Source organism: Oncorhynchus tshawytscha, linkage group LG07 (assembly GCF_018296145.1).
Source record: "Oncorhynchus tshawytscha isolate Ot180627B linkage group LG07, Otsh_v2.0, whole genome shotgun sequence".
Taxonomy (NCBI): Eukaryota; Metazoa; Chordata; class Actinopteri; order Salmoniformes; family Salmonidae; genus Oncorhynchus; species Oncorhynchus tshawytscha.
In genome coordinates, this window is record NC_056435.1 from 62,752,460 (window position 1) to 62,772,217 (window position 19,758).

General features: G+C 42.6%; 1 protein-coding gene across 11 annotated transcripts in view; it reads right to left on the reverse strand.

Moving 5' to 3' along the window:
- LOC112255014 (ral GTPase-activating protein subunit beta-like) overlaps positions 1-19,416 on the reverse strand; it is a 53,338-nt gene extending 33,922 nt beyond the window's left edge. For 3 of the 11 annotated variants that reach the window (XM_042324800.1, XM_042324799.1, XM_042324797.1), the window contains exons 1-12: positions 19,237-19,415; positions 10,417-10,630; positions 7,651-7,853; positions 7,015-7,184; positions 6,362-6,548; positions 5,974-6,105; positions 5,195-5,376; positions 4,749-4,796; positions 3,861-3,959; positions 3,467-3,523; positions 1,531-1,682; positions 1,110-1,326 (exon numbers count right to left, since the gene is read on the reverse strand). In XM_042324800.1, the coding sequence (XP_042180734.1) occupies positions 1,110-1,326; positions 1,531-1,682; positions 3,467-3,523; positions 3,861-3,959; positions 4,749-4,796; positions 5,195-5,376; positions 5,974-6,105; positions 6,362-6,548; positions 7,015-7,184; positions 7,651-7,853; positions 10,417-10,593 (1,624 nt within the window). In that variant the 5' untranslated portion in view covers positions 10,594-10,630; positions 19,237-19,415. Of the gene's footprint in view, positions 1-1,109; positions 1,327-1,530; positions 1,683-3,466; positions 3,524-3,860; positions 3,960-4,748; positions 4,797-5,194; positions 5,377-5,973; positions 6,106-6,361; positions 6,549-7,014; positions 7,185-7,650; positions 7,854-10,416; positions 10,631-19,236 lie in introns of all 11 variants that reach the window. The other 8 variants (XM_042324808.1, XM_042324806.1, XM_042324805.1 and 5 more) reach the window with 5 other exon arrangements.
- Positions 19,417-19,758: the final 342 nt, after the last annotated feature.

Genomic DNA, 19,758 nt, shown 5'->3' on the forward strand with positions numbered 1-19,758 from the left:
CTGCAGGAGGGACTGGTGTACTTCATAAAATAGATTGCATCATGAGGAAGGAAAACTGTGTGGATATATTAAAGCAACATCTCAAGACGTCAGTCAGGAAGTTGAAGCTTGGTCGCAAATGGGTCTTCCAAATGGACAATGACCCCAAGCATACTTCCAAAGTTGTGCGAAAATGGATTAAGGACAACAAAGTCAAGGTATTGGAGTGGCTATCACAAAGCCCTGATCTCAATCCTATAGAAAATGTGTGGCCAGAAATGAAAAAGTGTGAGCGAGCAAGGAGGCCTACAAACCTGACTCAGTTACACCAGCTCTGTCAGGAGGAATGGGCCAAAATTCACTGAACTTATTGTGGGAAGCTTGTGGAAACGTGCAATTGAGATTGCGTCATCTGTGGATCTGTTGGGGTGGTATGCAAATTGGAGTGGGTCTAGGATGATGACATTGATGTGAGGCATGACCAGCCTTTCAAAGCATTTCATGGCTACTGACGTGAGTGCTAAGGGGCGGTAGTCATTTAGGCAGGTTACCTTCGCATTCTTGGTCACAGGGACTATGGTGGTCTGCTTGAAACGTGGGTATTACAGATTCGGTCAGGAAGACATTGAAAATGTCAGTGAAGACACTTATCAGTTGGTCCGCGAATGCCCCGAGTACATGCCCTGGTAATCCGTCTGGCCCCGTAGCCTTGCGAATATTGACCTGTTTAAAAGGTCTTGCTCACATCGGCTACTGAGAGCGTGATCAGTCATCTGGAACAGCTGGTGCTCTCATGCATGCTTCAGTGTTGCTTGCCTCGAAGCAAGCATAAAAGGCATATAACTCGCCTGGTAGGCTCGCGTCACTGGGCAGCTCGCGGCAGCGTTTCCCTTTATAGTCCGTAATAGTTTGCAAGCCCTGCCACATCCGACGGCATCAGAGCCAGTGTAGTAGGAATTGTTCTAGGTATTATATTTCTATGATAATGTTTCTCAACATCCCTGGCCTGTTTTTTCACAGCTAAATAAGAGGAGACGATAAAGGAGAGCGGAAGCAACTTTAGACTATTGAGACGCAAACAATACAAGTCAAACCAGTTTTTGACACCTAACATCCGACCCTGACCTTACCAGTCAAGCTGTTGTCCCGGCTCAGGCCCGTGTGGAGCTTGCAGTGCACCAGCGCGGCGTCAAACAGCCACTGGCCAAACAGATTGAGGACACTGTTGACCTTGGGCCTGGTGGGGGCGGGCAGCGGCCGGGGCTCAGAGCTGGTCATGTTGGGGCTGGACAAGGGAGAGGTGGAGGACGGCTGGTAGGACACTTTGGGTTGGTGCGTCATGCTCGCCTGGATGGGTAGGAGGGTAGGGGATAACCAGGAATGAATTAACTGTCAAATGGGCATAGTAAGAATATGAATATTCAGGGACATTAATATTTATTCCTATGATTGTCTGAGGTTTATTTGGCAAAGGGATGCTGTATTTCTCCCATTTTATTCTGATACAAATGGGCCATCTGAGGAAAAAACAACTCTGGTGTAGGAACTTACTGTGGAGGTTTTACTGGCCGTCTTGATGACCCCCGTGGGTTTGTTGCGGCGGCTGTGAGGGGGCGTGGTGTTGGTGGAGGTGGGAGGCGGCGGTACGCTCAGTCTGTTGACAGGGGTGGGTGGGGCACTGTCCGACCGGGGGCGGGAGATACCTGAGGGAGAAAGAGAGCGGAGGACATTCTGGTGTTTCAGGTGAAAACAGCGAGGACCAATGGAGTCCCATTTCCCCTCCACCCATATTTTGGTTACAAGCGCAACTCGGATCAGGGAGGATGTTAGTAACGTCAACATTGGCAGCTCATCATCTTTGAGGTTCACCCTTCCTCCACAAGAGAAAAGGATACCAGATCAAAATGCACAAGCCATGTGATGTGGATATGTCTTCTTTGCAGGGGGATACTCACCACAGATAAGGAACAATGAGCAAAAAAAAATACATAGAAATAAGTATACACATATTTTAAGAGAAAACCCCACACCACAATAGATCTAACAAGTTTCCCAATGTCACATTTTAGCTTCATAGCCTTGGGGCGGCTAAACGGACAATTTTGATTGACAACACTACTTATTCAGATGCTTGGCTCAGTCTGTCAAAACAGATACATGCATGCATACACTTACTGTCCACACTGACACAGTAAACTCAGGCATTGATTGGGTGAGTGCTTCACATTACCACATGGATCAGATCCCTCTAAACCTATTCCTGCAATTTTCAGTGAAGCCCCAAAAAATGTATAGGTAAACTGGGTTTCTGTATAGCACTTTGTGACATCTGCTGATGTAAAAAAGGCTTTATAAATACATTTGATTGATTGGCATCTTTCACAGAATTCAGTGTTGATGATGCAACATGGTGCACTAAACTGCTGCAGATGCTAATTGGACTGTATGGTCCGTTTAGTGGGTTTGCTAGCTAAGCAAACAAGGATGTTTTTTTTTTTTTAAACACAAGTCTTGAAGCAACTTGACATACATTGCCATGGTGATGCTGCCACACACACACACACTACACAATGTCTCTCCAAATAGGCCATGGAAGAGGACAACCCTTTATCTCGATTATAAGTTTCAAAGTTGATCAAATCTATTTTGTGGTTGATAAGGAACGATACGAGCAGGTTTTATTGAAACAGTCATACCTTGCTATATCATCCATTATGCAATTCTACTGACAGAATCATGAAAGGCTGCTTCAATTCAAGTGTTACTAAAATACTACAATAATAGTCAAAGCGAGGGTTATTACGAATAGGCCAATGCTGCAAATTGTGTAAGCTTTTCTACTACTAGCCTATATAGAAAGGCCCAAAATACAGGGGTAGGGAAGTGAGGTTTTCCGGATTGAGACAGTTTGTTACTGCTGTCCTGAAAGTGATTATGGATTCAATTGTTTGACACAGCAGCTTAAAAAGTGCATTTCCACCACTTTTCAACCTCTTAATTATCATCTCCAGCACCAAACCAGTGTTCACATGTGATACCAGCTCGTTTCTAAGTGATTAAAAAGATATGGTCCAAAAAAAAAAAAAAAAGGTTCTCTTTGACATCACAGTGTGATGTAAAAGAATTGTGATTTTCAAAACCAGCAACAAGTTTAGTCCAAGGGAGGGTGTTTTTTTGCTCTCCACATCACTGCGAATCTAATAGATTTACTGTGAAAATCACAGTTTAAAATGTTTAAACTTTTTATGATGTCCTCGGTTAGAACTTTTCATAACTTTATATTAGTTTCTACAGAAGCGCAATTTTCACATATGTTGACACTAGTATTGAGCTGGAGATAATGAAAAGTTTAAGTGGTGGCGTTGCCCTTTAAGTGCATGCACCAGCTACTTTCACCACACAAATCAGCTTTTTGCCAACCCCAGCAAATCCATCAAAACGTATTCAGCTCCCTTTATGATTGTTTGGGAGCAGACAACTAGAGTACCATAGGAGGGAATGGAATGAAGCCTTTCTCGGAAATTGTTCCTAGACACGGCGGCACCTGAGGGAAAGAAAGTGGTCAAAGTACAGCCTGGAATATCAGAATGCCGACTAACAAACCATGACAACATTCACCTGTTCTTTTTGGCAAGTGGACACGGCCATTGATCGAAATGAAGAATCAAAAACAGCTTTGGCAGTTTCTCATTCTGAAACAGTGAATGTTTTTTTCCTTCATAGATGTCTACGAGTATGTTGTTTTTCATGACTGGAAGTGTGGCACCTTTTTGTCTTATGCCCAAACACCGTTATAGGAAATCCTGTTTGTTATGTAAATAGACCCTTGTGCAATGTTAATGATTGGATTTGATTGGGTTAGGTCCGGTTTAGTAGTGTACCTAGAGAGGGAAGTCTGTCACGTATATTGCTCCTAGGAGAAACTGTCACTCCTGACGGGGAGAGAGACACTAGTGCTGTTTCTGGGGAAGAAGAAGAAACTAGAACAATATATTTTTTTTAAGAACAGGAAAATGACAAAAAAGCTGAAACACAAAATGTAGGTTTTGTTGTTGGGCCAAATTATCGCTCAACGAGTTATAGTAGGTATGTATTAAAGACATTCTGTGTTTGTGTACTGTAACAATTGTCCACATAGCTAATAAATGGTCTGTGATTTTCAAAATGAGCGTCTACTACTATTAACCAAAAGATACATTTGAAGTAGTGTTGCAAGCTAGAAACAATGTATGTGCTCCAGTTTCTTTAAACATGGGGATGTCAAGAGATTTAGGGAAGTATATACCCTGCGTGACAGTGCTTCAATAAAGTATAGGGCCAAAATGCAGAGGTCTGCTTGATTTCAGAAGTACAAACATGGTTGAAGTCTTAGACTGTTGGGAGGTGTAGACCAGGGCACTCCAACCATGTTCCTGGAGAGTTACCCTCCTGGTAGGGGTTGGAATGAAAACCTACAGGACGGTAGCTCTCCAGGAACAGGGTTGGAGAGCCCTGGTGTAGCACAATGGGCACAAGACAGTAGAGAAATGAAAGGAGAAAATTACAATAAAAAGCTATTTTCAATTGAAAATGGCTGGTTCTTGTAGAAAAGCCAGTAAAAAAGATAGGACAAGGTGGTGGGTCAACCCATTTACAAAACCCTTTAGTCGTTGCTGGTCATAAAATCAAGGTGTTACTAAGTCAAATGACATCTTTCCATGATCAACGTCAACAAAATCAGAGCCCTTCCACCCTTCATTTGAATGACAAAGACACAGTTTATTAAGTACCATAAGAGGGCAGTTTCTCTCGAATCTCTCTCTTTGCGACCCCGACACCTAGAGGGGAGGAAATATGTACATGATCTCTTGGTTAGAAGTGCTCCAGCAATAACACGACAACTTGATCTGAAGGGTTTGGATCGGTGGAAGAAATATAGCAAAATCTCCAGCTAGCCTGTAAGCGAACAAGATGGAACTACTATCACACCTATACAATTTTTAAGGACCCATATTCAGAAATCGTCTCGGAGTAAGGAATGCTGATCTGGAAACAGGTTCCCCCCCCTGTCGATGTCATCTTATTATGATATAAGGGAAAACCTGATCCTAGATCAGCACTCCTACTCTGAGACGCTTTGTGAATATGGGCCCAGATCTACAGTACATTAATTGCCAAAGTCAAATGTAACAGTATGAAGAAAAAGCACTGCTAAGGTGAGATGAGGTAGTCTTACCCAGGAAGGCATCCACCAGGCAACTGACCCCCCTCATGGCCCTGAAAAAGATCTGGGGCAGCTGCTTGAGGCAGGGGTGATGCTGGATCACCTCTTGGGGCACGCCGGTCACCCCCAGCAGCTGCTCCTGGAATTTTGGCGTGGAGCTGACCGTCAAAGGGCTGCTGAGGTCCACCGGGTTACTGCAAGAGAAGGAGCAGGAGGGGGGACTTTTAACGTTGGGGTGCAAAAATGGGTCCTGAGCATGTTATTTCTCTCCACAACCCAGCCACGAGAGCGTAACAGTTAAATTGATGTAGCCTAATAGATTATTCACTACAATATTTTCCCAGATCAATTTCTTAGATCATCTGGGGGTGCAGTCTAAAATAATTTTCTTGTACCTTTGGATAAAAATAAAATAAAGTGTGAGGTCCATCCAGTATGATCAGGTAATAATTTGTTATTCTTATCATTTACTTTAAATAAAAATAAATTATAGGTATTTTCTTAAAACTGCATTGTTGGTTAGAGCCTGTAAGTAAGCATTTCACTGTAAGGTCTCTACACCTGTTGTATTCAGCGCATGTGACATAAAATGTGATGTTTGACGTTCTTCACCAAAAGAGAACAAACAGTGTGATCCGTCTCGGATGATGATCCAAAAGTCATCCCAGTATTATTTTATTATAGTAAAATGAGGTCATCGGGGAGTATTTATACTGAATCCAGTCCAGGTGTAACAGTAATAACTCCCATTCTGTGATACAGACCCAGAGAGCTAGCTGTGTGGAACTCACCTCAGCATGTGCAGAAAGCGGAACCAGGTCTGAGCCACACAGTCGTTGTCCATCTCAATAGGGATGAGGTTGGCATCCTCCTCTAGGACTTTGAACGGAGGGAAGGACGGACCGTAGGTGAACCGTAACAGTCTGTACCAAAACAGAACAGTTACATTACACATTTACACCTTCCATTTCATCCATTTCTTATCTGAACATTAACAAACATTTAATATCTAGAATGGACTGCTGAGAGAAAATGACTCCTGCCTGTAATCCAACTAGTTTGTCCTACCTGAACTTGAGCACTCACATTTGTTTGAAAACGTTACGTCCTACTGAACGGGACCCATATGTGTTTGAGCGCTGCGCTTAAACAAAAGCCTGCAAACACAGGGTTGGCTACCTGGAAGTGAGAGCAGCGATGACCTTGCTCCACTGCTCCACCACAGGCGGGTGGTGCCTCCAGTTGGCCAGCATCTCCCTGGCCGTCTTCCAGTAGGGCGGTGTGGGGAAGCAACGTGTGCAGGCCATGAACCACACCTCAAACAGAACGCTGATCAGCTTCTCAGCCAGCTTCTCCGCAATCCCACCTGAGAGAGATGGGGGATGGGGACCTGGGGTTAGTAACTTTGAATAGGAAAAATGGGTGAATACTCATCCAAAATTTCTAGGTGTTCTGGGTGCATAAAATAGTATATGAGAAAGAACAACGCGTCTTCATTTGGAACTAAATAGTCATGTTAGCAACAAAGTCAAAATCAAATGTTAATCAAAGCCAAAATCATTATGGGACAAATCCTAACATCTACCTATTAGTTATGCATTGATATCAATGGAAGACCAAGTAGAAATTTGACTTAGTGGATGTGAGAAGTTCCTCATGACACTACGAAAAGTAGCAAAGGCTGCTTTCACAAAGGCAGCCCAATTCTAATATTTTTCCACTAATTGGTTTTCTGACCAATCAGATTAGATGTTGACGATAATTGGGCAAAAGATCAGAATTGGGCTGCCTGTGTAAAGGCAGCCTAATTGCATCTGTTCTGATGGACAGACCTCCAACGGTGGGCGGGGCTAGCAGAGTGTCATTGATGCGCAGCAGGAAGAGTAGCAACACCTCCCAGGTCTCCCGGGCCATGCCGCTGCCCGACTCCCTGGCCAGCTTCAACACTGCCGTCAGCACCTGTTGGCACAAGCGGAAGTGCATGGGGCTGTAGTGCTCCGGCCTGAGAGAGGAGGGAGGGAATAGAGTGAGTTAAAGACCACTTTTATAAAGAGAAGTCTGTAATAAACACTCCATTGACCATTCCCTCTTCCATACTCCCGTTCTCTCCAAGCCTTGCAGTTTGCTTTGATGAAATAATGGAGGGTATCTATCCCTATTTAAAATGACCATTTTGCATAAGCAATGTACTGCAACTTAGAGGTTGGAGCCTTAAGGTCAAGACGTTGTAATGTAGAACATTACATAAGATACCCCATAGTTAGCGGCTAGCTAGAGCGGAGACAGACAGTTAGCGGCTAGCTAGAGCGGAGACACACAGCTAGAGTGGAGACACACAGCTAGAATGGAGACAGACAGTTAGCGGCTAGCTAGAGCGGAGACACACAGCTAGAGCGGAGACACAGCTAGAGCGTAGACAGACAGTTAGCAGCTAAATAGAACATAGACAACAGACACACTGCTTGTACCTGGGCATGAAGAGGTTGTAGAGGTGTTTGAGGATGGTCTGCACGTAGAGGTTGGGCTCCTTGACGATGGGCTGGGGGATGGAGTCGCGAGGAGTGATCAGCGCCATGATCCAGTCCGTGTAGACGTCCACGCACAGCTTGACCGTGTCCCCATCCAGAGGCAGAGTCAGGCCGTAGCACAGCACCTCCATCGTCCACTTCACCTGTCAATCACAGAGAACTGTTGTTAGAAAGAGGTGGATACACGGGGACAAGCTGGACAGTCAGATGTCAGTGATTGCTGAATACACGGGGACAGTCAGATGTCAGTGATTGCTGAATACACGGGGACAGTCAGATGTCAGTGATTGCTGAATACACGGGGACAAGGTGGATGAATGTTTTATCACTTGAAAGTGAATCAAAATAAAGATGGCCTATTTGTGCATTGAGTTAAAAAGAAAAGTGTTTAGGCCTAATTATGATGATTGTTGTGAAATGAAATAATTTCAAACACAGGGGTAAAGGGATGGGTCATCTAACTTTGAAAGGTAGGTGAAGTAGAGCCTGGTGGAACCAGCCTTGCTGTGTTCACCATTCAATATCACGTCACATGTCAAAACAGGAAGGTGAACACAGCTGTTTGGCTGGTTCCACCACGCTATGTGAACTATCAATTTATCTACCAAATACAGTATTATCCTTGTACAAAACACAAGCCCTACAGGCCATTACTGTGTGAGTTGCACTCACAGAGCCCAGTGCTATGTTAAGAGAATTATCAGGCAAACTAAAACAAGGAGGAATGACAAGGAGGCACTTAGTAAGGGCATGCCTACATTCTTTGGCAGACGGCTTACATTTTTCCTTCGCCTGGCCCTATTACAATCAAGCCTTATCTAAATGGCTACTGGGACAGGGACTGGCTCAAGGAGCGTAGTCCACTGGGGTGAAGAAACAGTCAATAAAGTTGCAGAGGTTGAATGCCCCAGGGGGACACACAGGAAATCCTCTCAATGTTATCAGGCGAGCCCAGAGACCTGGGGCTGTCCGAGCTACAAGGCTAACATGAGGAGGAAGTGAGCAGTACAGACAAAAAAAAAAAAAAAAGGGGACAAAAGCCAAAGACTATTTTTCACCCAGCAACAAATCAGAGAGAGAATAGATTTGAAAACACAATGGAATGTAGAGGGGAGGTGTGTGTTTCAGTCAAGTGTGCAGTTATAAACAGAAGGGGGAAAAAAAAAAAAAAAAAAAAAAAACACTTTCCATTCACCAGGAGGTAGTTTCTAATGTGCAGGTGACCGTTCAGCCTCCTTGGTTTTGTAAAAATAAGGGACAGAAAAAGCCTAGCCCATCAAGGGCGTGTAAGGGTCATGTAGCTTATGTTCTGCCTATTTCCTCAAAAACAATGTCAGAGGAACTTGGCGCTAAAGAGGGAAGAAATGTTTACTTTTCAATAGAATAATGAATGAAGTGGACCTTGACAATACCATCACCATACTTACAGCAAAAAAATATACTACCTTAGAAAGTCATTGGTATTCTAACTTGACTTTCTATTCCCCTTGAATGTAAACACCGCAACACTTGGGCCACGTCAAGTCAAATCTCAGCCTACAGGGAGGAGCGTGGTGGTGCTAGAACAACAACCTCTCTCTCAACATCAGTAAGACCAAGGAGCTGATCATGGACTACAGGAAACAGAGGGGGGCAAGCCCCCCCCCCCATCCACATTCCTCGGTGTCCAAATCCCTGAAGTAATTCAAATGGTCCAAACACGAGCACAGTAGTGAAGAAGGCATGACAGTGCCTCTTCTCCCCCCTCAGGAGGTTGAAAAAGTTTGGCATGGGCCCTCAAATCTTTAAAAGGTTCTACAGCTGCACCATTGAGAGCATATTGACTGGCTGTATCACTGCCTAGTGCGGCGATAGCACCATCTTTGATCGCATGGTGCTAGAGTGTGGTGGGGACAGACCAGTACATTACTGGGGCCGAGCTCCTGCCATCCAGGACATATATATCAGGTGGTGTGGTAGGAAGGCCTGGAAAATCATTAGACAACCACTCAAGTCAGACTATTCAGTCTGCTTCCGCAAGGCAAGTGGTACCGGTGCATCAAGTCTGGCACCGACAGGCCCTTGAACAGCTTCTATCTCAAGCAATAAGACTGATAAATAGCTAACAAAATAGCTACACAGACTACCTGAATCAATCTTGTATCCTCATTGACGTGTTTATTTTTGTCTCTACGCACACTCACAGGGCCCTCACAGGGCCCTACACACTCACACAACATGCACGTACATTTTACTGACTCTACACACACCCACTCACATACAAGCTGCTGCTACTCTGTTTATCTTATATCCTGATACCTAGTCACTTTACCCCTATACATATCTACCTCCATCACTTCAGTATCCCTGCTCATTTTTAATATGGTACTGGAACTGACCCTGTATATAGTATGCTTACCCTTACACATATCTACGTCCATCACTCCAGCATCCCTGCACATTGTTAATATGGTATTGGAACTGACCCTGTATATAGTATGCTTACTTATTGTGTCCTTCATACCTCTTTTCATTTCTCTTGTTTTTTTTCTAGTAACACATTGATATTGATTATTGCATTGCTGGGTTTTGAGTTTGCAACAAAGGCATTTCACTGTACTTTTGCACGCACGAGACATTAAAACTTGAAACTAAGTCTTCACCCTTATGGCTTAGTTACACCGATCCGATTCAGCTCTGCCAAAACACCTGTGCTGTTTTGCCTACCTCTTTGTCGGTCTTGAGCAGGCTGTCAGTGGACGGAGTGCCCAGGGTCACCCCCAGGGGTTTAACCACTGCATTGGCCACATCGCGCCCAACTGCCGGAGGGTACGAGTGAAGGACACTCAGGTGGCCCTGGTCGCTCTGCACCACCAGGTGCAGAGACCTCCACTCCGAGTACATGGTGATGGCGTTCGCTTCTACTGGGTCCGGTTGCTACCTGTGTATACAGAGAGGGGTTGAGTCAGAATAACTACAGAGTGGACTGATGGCTCCAGCCTGAAGCAGACTTGGTTGTAGCTGTTTGTAACTTGAATAAAACATCCATAACCATTACATATACCGAACAAAATATAAAAATGCAACATGCAACTATTCCAAAGATTTTACTGAGTTACAGTTCATAAGGTAATCAGTCAATTGAAATAGATTCATTAAGCCTTAATCTATGGACTTCACATGGGTGGGCATACAGTGCATCCAGAAAGTAAAAAGGCACATGACAGCCCACTTGGAGTTTGCCAAAAGGCACCTTAAGACTCTCAGACCATGAGAAACAAGATTCTCTGGTCTGATGAAACCAGGATTGAACTCTTTGGCCTGAATGCCAAGGGTTACATCTGGAGGAAACCTGGCACCATCCTTATGGTGAAGCATGGTGGTGGCAGCGTCATGCTGTGGGGATGGTTTTCAGCGGCAGGGACTGGGAGACTCGTAAGGATCGAGGGAAAGAGGAACAAAGCAAAGTACAGAAAGATCCTTGATGAAGTCCTGAGCACTCTGGAGCAGGTTCTCAGACTGGGGTGATGGTTCACCCGCCAACAGGACAACAACCCTAAGCACACAGCCAAGACAACACAGGAGTGGCTTCAGGAGACGTCTCTGAATGTCCTTGAGTGACCCAGCCAGAGCCCGGGCGTGAACCCAATCTAACATCTCTGGAGAGACCTGAAAATAGGTGTGCAGTGACACTCCCCATCTAACCTGACAGAGCTTGAGAGGATCTGCAGAGAAGAATGTGAGAAACTCTCCAAATACTGGTGTGCCAACCTTGTAGCATCATACCCAAGAAGACTTGTGGCTAGAGTCTCTGCCAAGGGTGCTTCAACAAAGTACTGAGTAAAGGGTCTGAATACTTATACAAAATGTACATAAGTTTCCCAAAAATAAACATTTTCACTTTATCATTATGGGGTATTGTGTGTAGATTGAGGGGAAAAAACAATCTAATCCATTTTAGAATAAGGCTGGAACAAAATGTAGAATAAGTCAAGGGTCTAAATACTTTCCAAATGACCTTTTCATGTAGCTTGAAAAGTCAACATATGTCAAAGGCGAACTATGCGTGATAAGGCACATTTGAAGTAGACTAACGCTGTGCATAGGCGCTAGATATATAACAAGTTAACATTGAACTGAAGAGAGCCTCGGCCTGTTATTTCCAGAATGATCTGAATGGAATGCTGACAGAAAGGGCTTTACTGAGTGCCAAAATCACACTTGAACTCGACTGACCACCTGCACTGACTCTCCACACATGGACTCACACAGATATACAGTACACTCATCCACACACACCACAACTGCTGCTACCAGACTCTTACATTATGCATTATTTAGCAATAACAATGAAACACTTTGCCCTCCAATCCCCGAAACACATAAAAATGTGACTATAAATTGAGTTAAAAGCTTCCGAGAAAATGTTTTATTCTATTCTACTATGCCATTTACTTTATGTTCGTATTCTTATCTACTATTATGGCATTGTTGAGAAGGAACCTGCGAGTAAGCATTTTATTGGATGGTACCATGTGTATCCTGTACAGACCACTAATACAAGGATCATCAAACATTCAGGCTGTGCAGCCAATACACTCTAGTCTAGAGCACTCAGTTTAAAAATGCTCTCAAACACATTTTAACCATCTGAATGGTTATAATGAGAGAGTGTATTGCAACTACAATATAATTATATTAAATTGACATGTCAAATTATTTTGCCATATTCAGTTATTGTACATTGTGCTAATTTCCTTAAAATGTGGACAGTTTGTGTTACTACCTTACACAAGCTTGCATTTTCACCCCATAAAAATTGAGTGGAATTACACATGCTTTTTACCTCAGATTGCTGACGTACGATGATAAAAGTTTAGTCATCATGACATAACATGCTGACCAGACCGCACACGTGCATTGATTTTGTGGCCCCACCCCAGACGCGATTAGGACACGCAGGTTGAAATATCAACACAAACTCTGAACCAATTATATTAATTTGGGGACAGGTCAAAAAGCATTAAACATTTATGGTAATATAGCTAGTTAGCTTGCTGTGGCTAGCTAAATTGTTCTGGGATATAAACATTGGGTTGTTATTTTACCTGACATGCACAAAGTCCTCTACTCCGACAATTAATAATAAGGGTTCTTCTTATTCATCTTTGGGCTTTATATGGTGGTTGGCAACCAACTTTAAGGTGCATTACCAACAATCGACTGGCCTGGAGTGTAGACCTCAGTTTCTTTCAATCACCCATGTGGGAATATGCTCCTAAAAACCAATGAGGAGATGGCACGTGGGTATATGCTCCTAAAAACCAATGAGGAGATGGCACGTGGGTATATGCTCCTAAAAACCAATGAGGAGATGGCACGTGGGTATATGCTCCTAAAAACCAATGAGGAGATGGCAAAAAACCAATGAGGAGATGGCACGTGGGTATATGCTAAAAACCAATGAGGAGATGGCACGTGGGTAAAAACCAATGAGGAGATGGCACGTGGGTATATGCTCCTATAAAAAACCAATGAGGAGATGGCATGTGGGTATATGCTCCTAAAAACCAATGAGGAGATGGCATGAGGAGTGGGTATATGCTCCTAAAAACCAATGAGGCTCCTAAAAAACCAATGAGGAGATGGCACGTGGGTATATGCTCCTAAAAACCAATGAGGAGATGGCACGTGGGTATATGCTCCTGGGTATAAAAAACCAATGAGGAGATGGCACGTGGGTATATGCAATGAGGAGATCCTAAAAACCAATGAGGAGATGGCACGTGGGTATATGCTCCTAAAAAAACCAATGAGGAGATGGCACGTGGGTATATGCTCCTAAAAACCAATGAGAGAGATGGCTAAAAAAACCAATGAGGAGATGGGTATATGCTCCTAAAAAAACCAATGAGGAGATGGCACGTGGGTATATGCTCCTAAAAACCAAAAAACCAATGAGGAGATGGCACGTGGGTATATGCTCCTAAAAAAAAACCAATGAGGAGATGGCACGTGGGTATATGCTCCTGAGGAGATGGCAAAAAAACCAATGAGGAGATGGCATGGGTATATGCTCCTAAAAACCAATGAGGAGATGGCACGTGGGTATATGCTCCTAAAAACCAATGAGGAGATGGCACGTGGGTATATGCTCCTAAAAACCAATGAGGAGATGCTCCTAAAAACCAATGAGGAGATGGCACGTGGGTATATGCTCCTAAAAACCAATGAGGAGATGGCACGTGGGTATATGCACGTGGGTATATGCTCCTAAAAACCAATGAGGAGATGGCACGTGGGTATATGCTCCTAAAACAATGAGCTCCTAAAACCAATGAGGAGAGCATGGGGCACCAATGAGGAGATGGCACGTGGGTATATGCTCCTAAAACCCAATGAGGAGATGGCACGTGGGTATATGCTCCTAAAACCAATGAGGAGATGGGTATATGCTCCTAAAAACCAATGAGGAGATGGCACGTGGGTATATGCTCCTAAAACCCAATGAGGAGATGGCACGTGGGTATATGCTCCTAAAACCCAATGAGGAGATGGCACGTGGGTATATGCTCCTAAAAAAACAATGAGGAGAAGCATGACTTGCAGCGCATCGAGTGTCACAAATAGAACCAAGTTCTATTTCAGAGCCTGGCAACGCAGACGCTGGTGAACAATGTTGTTGCAATGATTGAACAACATGTATGTGTTCATTTATTTTGCAACGCACGCGACGGTGTGGTCAGCATGTAAGCTTGATTGCTTAAAATAGATAAATATCTTTGGTTTTGTACCATTGATTTAGTCACACACTCTGGGATGCTCAGGATTTAGAACGCAGAGTTAATGAAATGGCACGGACAATTCGGGGTGGTCGCTCTATAAAAAGTTGCTGGCCACACACCAATACATGGATTTGACGATCAAACTTACACTTAAAACAGCAGTCAACCCTTGTCACTGTTGAGATCCTGTGCTGCGTCGTGATTATTTTAAGTTCACAGAAAAAGTAGTCTGTTCCCTTTTCCGTGATGGCAGCCTCTTGAAATCAACATTGGACATTCCAAAATACATATTTATGTCACACCCTAATCTGTTTCACCTGTCTTTGTGCACGTCTCGACCCCCCTCCAGGTGGCGACCATCTTCCCAGTATCCCGTTTTATTTATACCCGTGTTCTCCGTTTGTCTGTTGCCAGTTCGTCTTGTCAGGTCTTACCAGCGTGCTTTCCGGTCTACCTTTTTCTCAAGTTCTGTTTCCTAGTTGTTTTCCCGGTTCTGACTATTCTGCCTGCCCTGACCCCGAGCCAGCCTGCTGTCCTGTACCTGCATGACTCTGACCTGATCATGAACCCCTGCCTGCCCTGACCCCGAGCCTGCCTGCAGTCCTGTACCTGCCTGACTCTGACCTGATCATGAACCCCTGCCTGTCCTCAACCTGCCCTTTGCCTGCCCTGTGTTTACAATAAATATCTGAGAACTGTACTATCCGCCTCCTGTGTCTGCATATCCTGAGTCGTGATAATATAAGCCTTCTACAAGTTCTCAGCTAACCAACCATGCATAGGTTATTCTAAGTTTCCGTGTGGCCTTTGAAAAGTGTTAAACAGCGATACTCCCCAAACATCTGCCCCCTGTTCTATTGATTTCAGCATAATGTCGAAGGAAGGGATTAACAAAAAAATAGTTGCATTACACTTACCATGTTGGAGAACCACTTGACTCAAAATGCCTTGTCAACAGGAAGCAGCCACAGCGTCATTTTCAACTTAAGTTTTAAGAATATAAATTGAATTTTCCTTGCGAAGCAGAGTCCCCACTTTAAATCTTTGACAAATGCATTATTTTTATTATTAGGAACACGACTCCTCTTACAGTATTTAAGCTAGAAATGCCACTTAAACATGTAGACTGGTCTGGATTGAGTTGCTTACATACATTTTTTAAAATATACTTTTTAAACTATTAAATGTTGTCCATCTTCATCCACATTCATGGGACTTTTTTCAACATTCTAAATCTCCCTATTGTGACATCACTTTCAACATTCTATTCACTGTAGATGCAATTTTTTGACACAAGTCTGAAACTTTGACCACTTTGTCAACAACTTAGACAAAAAGTTAGAGGGTATGACATTTTGGTCTACTTCCCTTCTATTCAAATCTGAACAGAATTATCTGGTACCAATAAAACATTAGTTGTTTTAGTAACCGCATCAACATCTTCTGTAACTTTATATACAAATCTGAAATCGGAACGGAATAGTTTGTTACCAATAAAATGTCACAATAAGGTACAGAGCATTCTATTTTCCTACTAGGAGGCAAGGAGACCCACAGCTCCGCTAAAACCATTGACAACTGCGTGCCATTTTCAAGGGGTTATTAAATAAAATGTTAACTATTTGGTTGTAATATCATCACCTCTTGAAGAGCATAGTCAGAACTCTGCATCCTTTTCTTGATCAGGAAACATAAATTGAGCATGTCATTTCAGATATGTGAGGGTAGCCTCACAATATCAGTCACTATTAATTGGATATTTGGGTGATATAACATAAAAAGTGACCTATACCTAACAAGTATGACTGGTTTAGGTCAATTTCCCATCCTTTGCTAGGTCTGCCTGTCAAGCAGTAGAGGGGCGCATTTACTGACGTAACATTATTGTTAACTGACAATGTTTACATAGTGGTAAGTAGACCTAATGTCTTTTTTTCTCCAACCAACATAGGCCTAACTAGCAAAGTTACTAACATTATCCCCTTTTCAACATTATTTTTAATAGTGTTTAATCACAATTGCTACTAATAGACATGTGCTCCATCAATCAATGTAGCCTGTCAAATTGGCTAGCTAGCTAGCTTGCTAATAACAGATCACATCAACATGGCTAGATAACAAGCTAACTGTCAGGGGAGAAATTAGATGGCTATATCCAAAACTTGTTTAATTTGCTTGCCATCCATAGTGGTGATGACAGTAGTCCCTGACAACTTTTGCAGGATGATGTCTTGCACATTCATCTTCTGCCCATCCTACCATTCCAGTGTTTAATTGCTATATTGTAATTACTTTTCCATCATGGCCTATGTATTGCCTTTACCTCTCTTATCCTCCCTCATTTGCACATGCTGTATATAGATTTGTCTACTGTATTATTGATTGTATGTTTGTTTATTCCATGTGTAACTCTGTGTTGTTGTATGTGTCGAACTGCTTTGCTTTATCTTGGCCAGGTCACAGTTGCAAGTGAGACCTTGTTCTCAACTAGCCTACCTGGTTAAATAATGGTGAAATAAAATAAATAAATGTCTAGCTCTTTCCAAAAAGCCTAACCTCTGATGAAGCAAGCCAAAATGGATCTGGATCCCCCAGACACTGACCACAACTACTCACTAAAACACAACCTACCAGTACTGGCCACAACCACAAAACTACTGACCACAACCACTTATCACAATTAATGAACCGCACAGCTACTTATCAAAACTACTGACCACACAACTAATGATCACAATCACAACTATTGACCACAACTACTGACCACAAAGCCTACTTATCAAAACTACTAACCACAGTGACTGGCCACTACCACAACTAATGAAACATCTTACCAAAACGACTGACCAACAAAACGAATGACCACAACAACACAACTACTGACCATGTCCATACTGTAGGGCCCAAAGAACCAGCAACACAACTACTGCTCTGCACTAGCTCTGGTCCTGGTTGTAGCTAGCTAGCTCTGGTTCATACCAGCTTTGATCTAGCTCTGGTCTGCACTATAAATTACAACAACTTAAATATGCCTACATTTGCATATAATACAATTATTGTTGGAGGGTAAATCTTGAATCTTTCAAGTATGAAACACCAAACCAACTTTCACAGGTTATCCTATTCTATCAACCAACAATTTCATCTACCTACTTTTTCAACTATAGCGAGTCACTACCATTACTACTGCAGACACTACCACTACTATAAGTTATTTAAAAACCATACAACCTTTAAAACAAGCTAGCAAGTACACCACATTTTCTTCAGAAAATTGACTTTTTAGTGATCCCTGTTAGCCTAAACAGTCTATTAGATATACCTACTGATAGCTTTGTATGTAGACCTACAGAAAGCTATCCTCCCATAGTTTTTCACCTACCACAAAAATACATTTAAAGAGCTGGCATCACTAGATGCACCACCATATGCATCTCCACAGATAATAACCTAAAACAGTTTTATCACTACATCATTGTTCAACTAAAATCAAACTTAATTTACCCTGAACGTTTTACAAAAGTAAATCGTGCATTTATTTATCTGAAACCCACAGAATGAAGTGTTTGTCCACATAATCATACTTTTTAATTCCCATTTTGTGACAGATGGCTTTGTCATATGCCTTCCTTCTTTCAGTTCACACGCAATAACCATAGCTTAGACATTTTTGTGATCTAACTGCCACACAACCCAAAGTAATAAGGTTGATATAGTAGTCTATTAAAGTAACGAGGACCAATTATTTTACTACATTTAACGTTGACTATATGTAACTGCTTTGCTTTAAATAAACGTCTTCCATGACCACCAAAACACTTGTAAAGAGCAACTTTACTTGTAAAGTTACCATCTAGTTTCCAACGGTATTGTACTAAATTAGGTTAAAAAAAACTGGCGAATCAGTCAAACGTGCTGCGATGGATTTATTTTGATGATATACCGAAAATCACTAAAACGGATTTGCCCTGCCTACTAATACACCTTTGCAAGCGCCAAGGAGTGGACTGGAGACACGCACTGTTCAGGTGCACAGCCGTAAAAGTTCATCACACAATAAAAAGTATTATTGAAAAGCATAGAAGACATGTACAGCAATAACTTAGTGCACATTTACATTTAGAGATAGCTTGCTATTGGCTAGGTCAGCCTAAAAACTAACTAGTTGTAAGTAAAACATTAACTAGCCAACAGAATGTGTTATGACTCAAGGTTGTTGGCTAGCTAGACAAAATCTAATTATCTATGTACAAAAACAAAATAAATAATTAAAAAGCCTGACAACTACATGATAAACTTCGAGAAATCAGTCTCAGATTGAACAAGCCACACACACTGGCTGTTTTGTTCAACTACTAACGATAGCGAACTGGCTGGCTAGCACAGAAACGGTCAGGTCAAACTAGCTCTGGTTCAGGCAGGAAAGTCCAGTTAGCCAACTGGAAAGTCTCCATGTAATGCAACATTAACGCGTTAGTTGGTTTACAGAATAAGCATTAACTTATGGCATGTAGCTAGCGTAGTCGAAACTGCACAGAATGCATGGCTAACTTGGCTAGTATAGGCAACTTAGTACGCTGTCACAACCCGTAGACACAGGAAAGCTGGCTAGTAAGCAAGTTTGAACCAACTAGCTAAGCTAACGTGGTGTGAACTCGAGTCCCTTGTCTCACTGTTATTTGTAGGCCGCATTAGCTAGATAGCTGGCTAAGCTAGTTCATGAAAACAAGACCAAGACAGCTGGCTATGTGTTGCTATTTACCTGTGTCAGAGGGAAAGACTGTCATATCAACCGTCCGTATTCTCAGCAAACTTTACAGTGCAAACGAGGATATAGCAGAACCATATTTGAAGTAAATCAACATCCAGTGACAAGCATAGCTACATTTGCACCGACGTCATCCGGCTGGCCTGACCACTGAACTGTGTCGGTCACACATCTCATGACTTTAAAAAAAAGCTGGGGGGAAAAGGAAGGTTGTTGGAATAATAAAAAATACTTCTCAGAATGTGCACAATATTTTACACAAGAAAAATAAAGAATCTTAGAATCGACAGTTTTAATAACGTTTCTCAAAACAGTTTAATTATAAGCTGTGTAGCCCTTTAAATGTACCCGTTCATAATATTATTCAGCTCAAATGCGCCCTCTATTGGATTTGAACAGTCCACGATGAAAAGGATCTAAGAAGTGAAATAAGGAAATATGCTATCGAAGAAGAAAAGGAAACTAGGGAATTAGGAAAGGAAATGAAGCACATAAAGGATATGAGGAAAGGAAGCA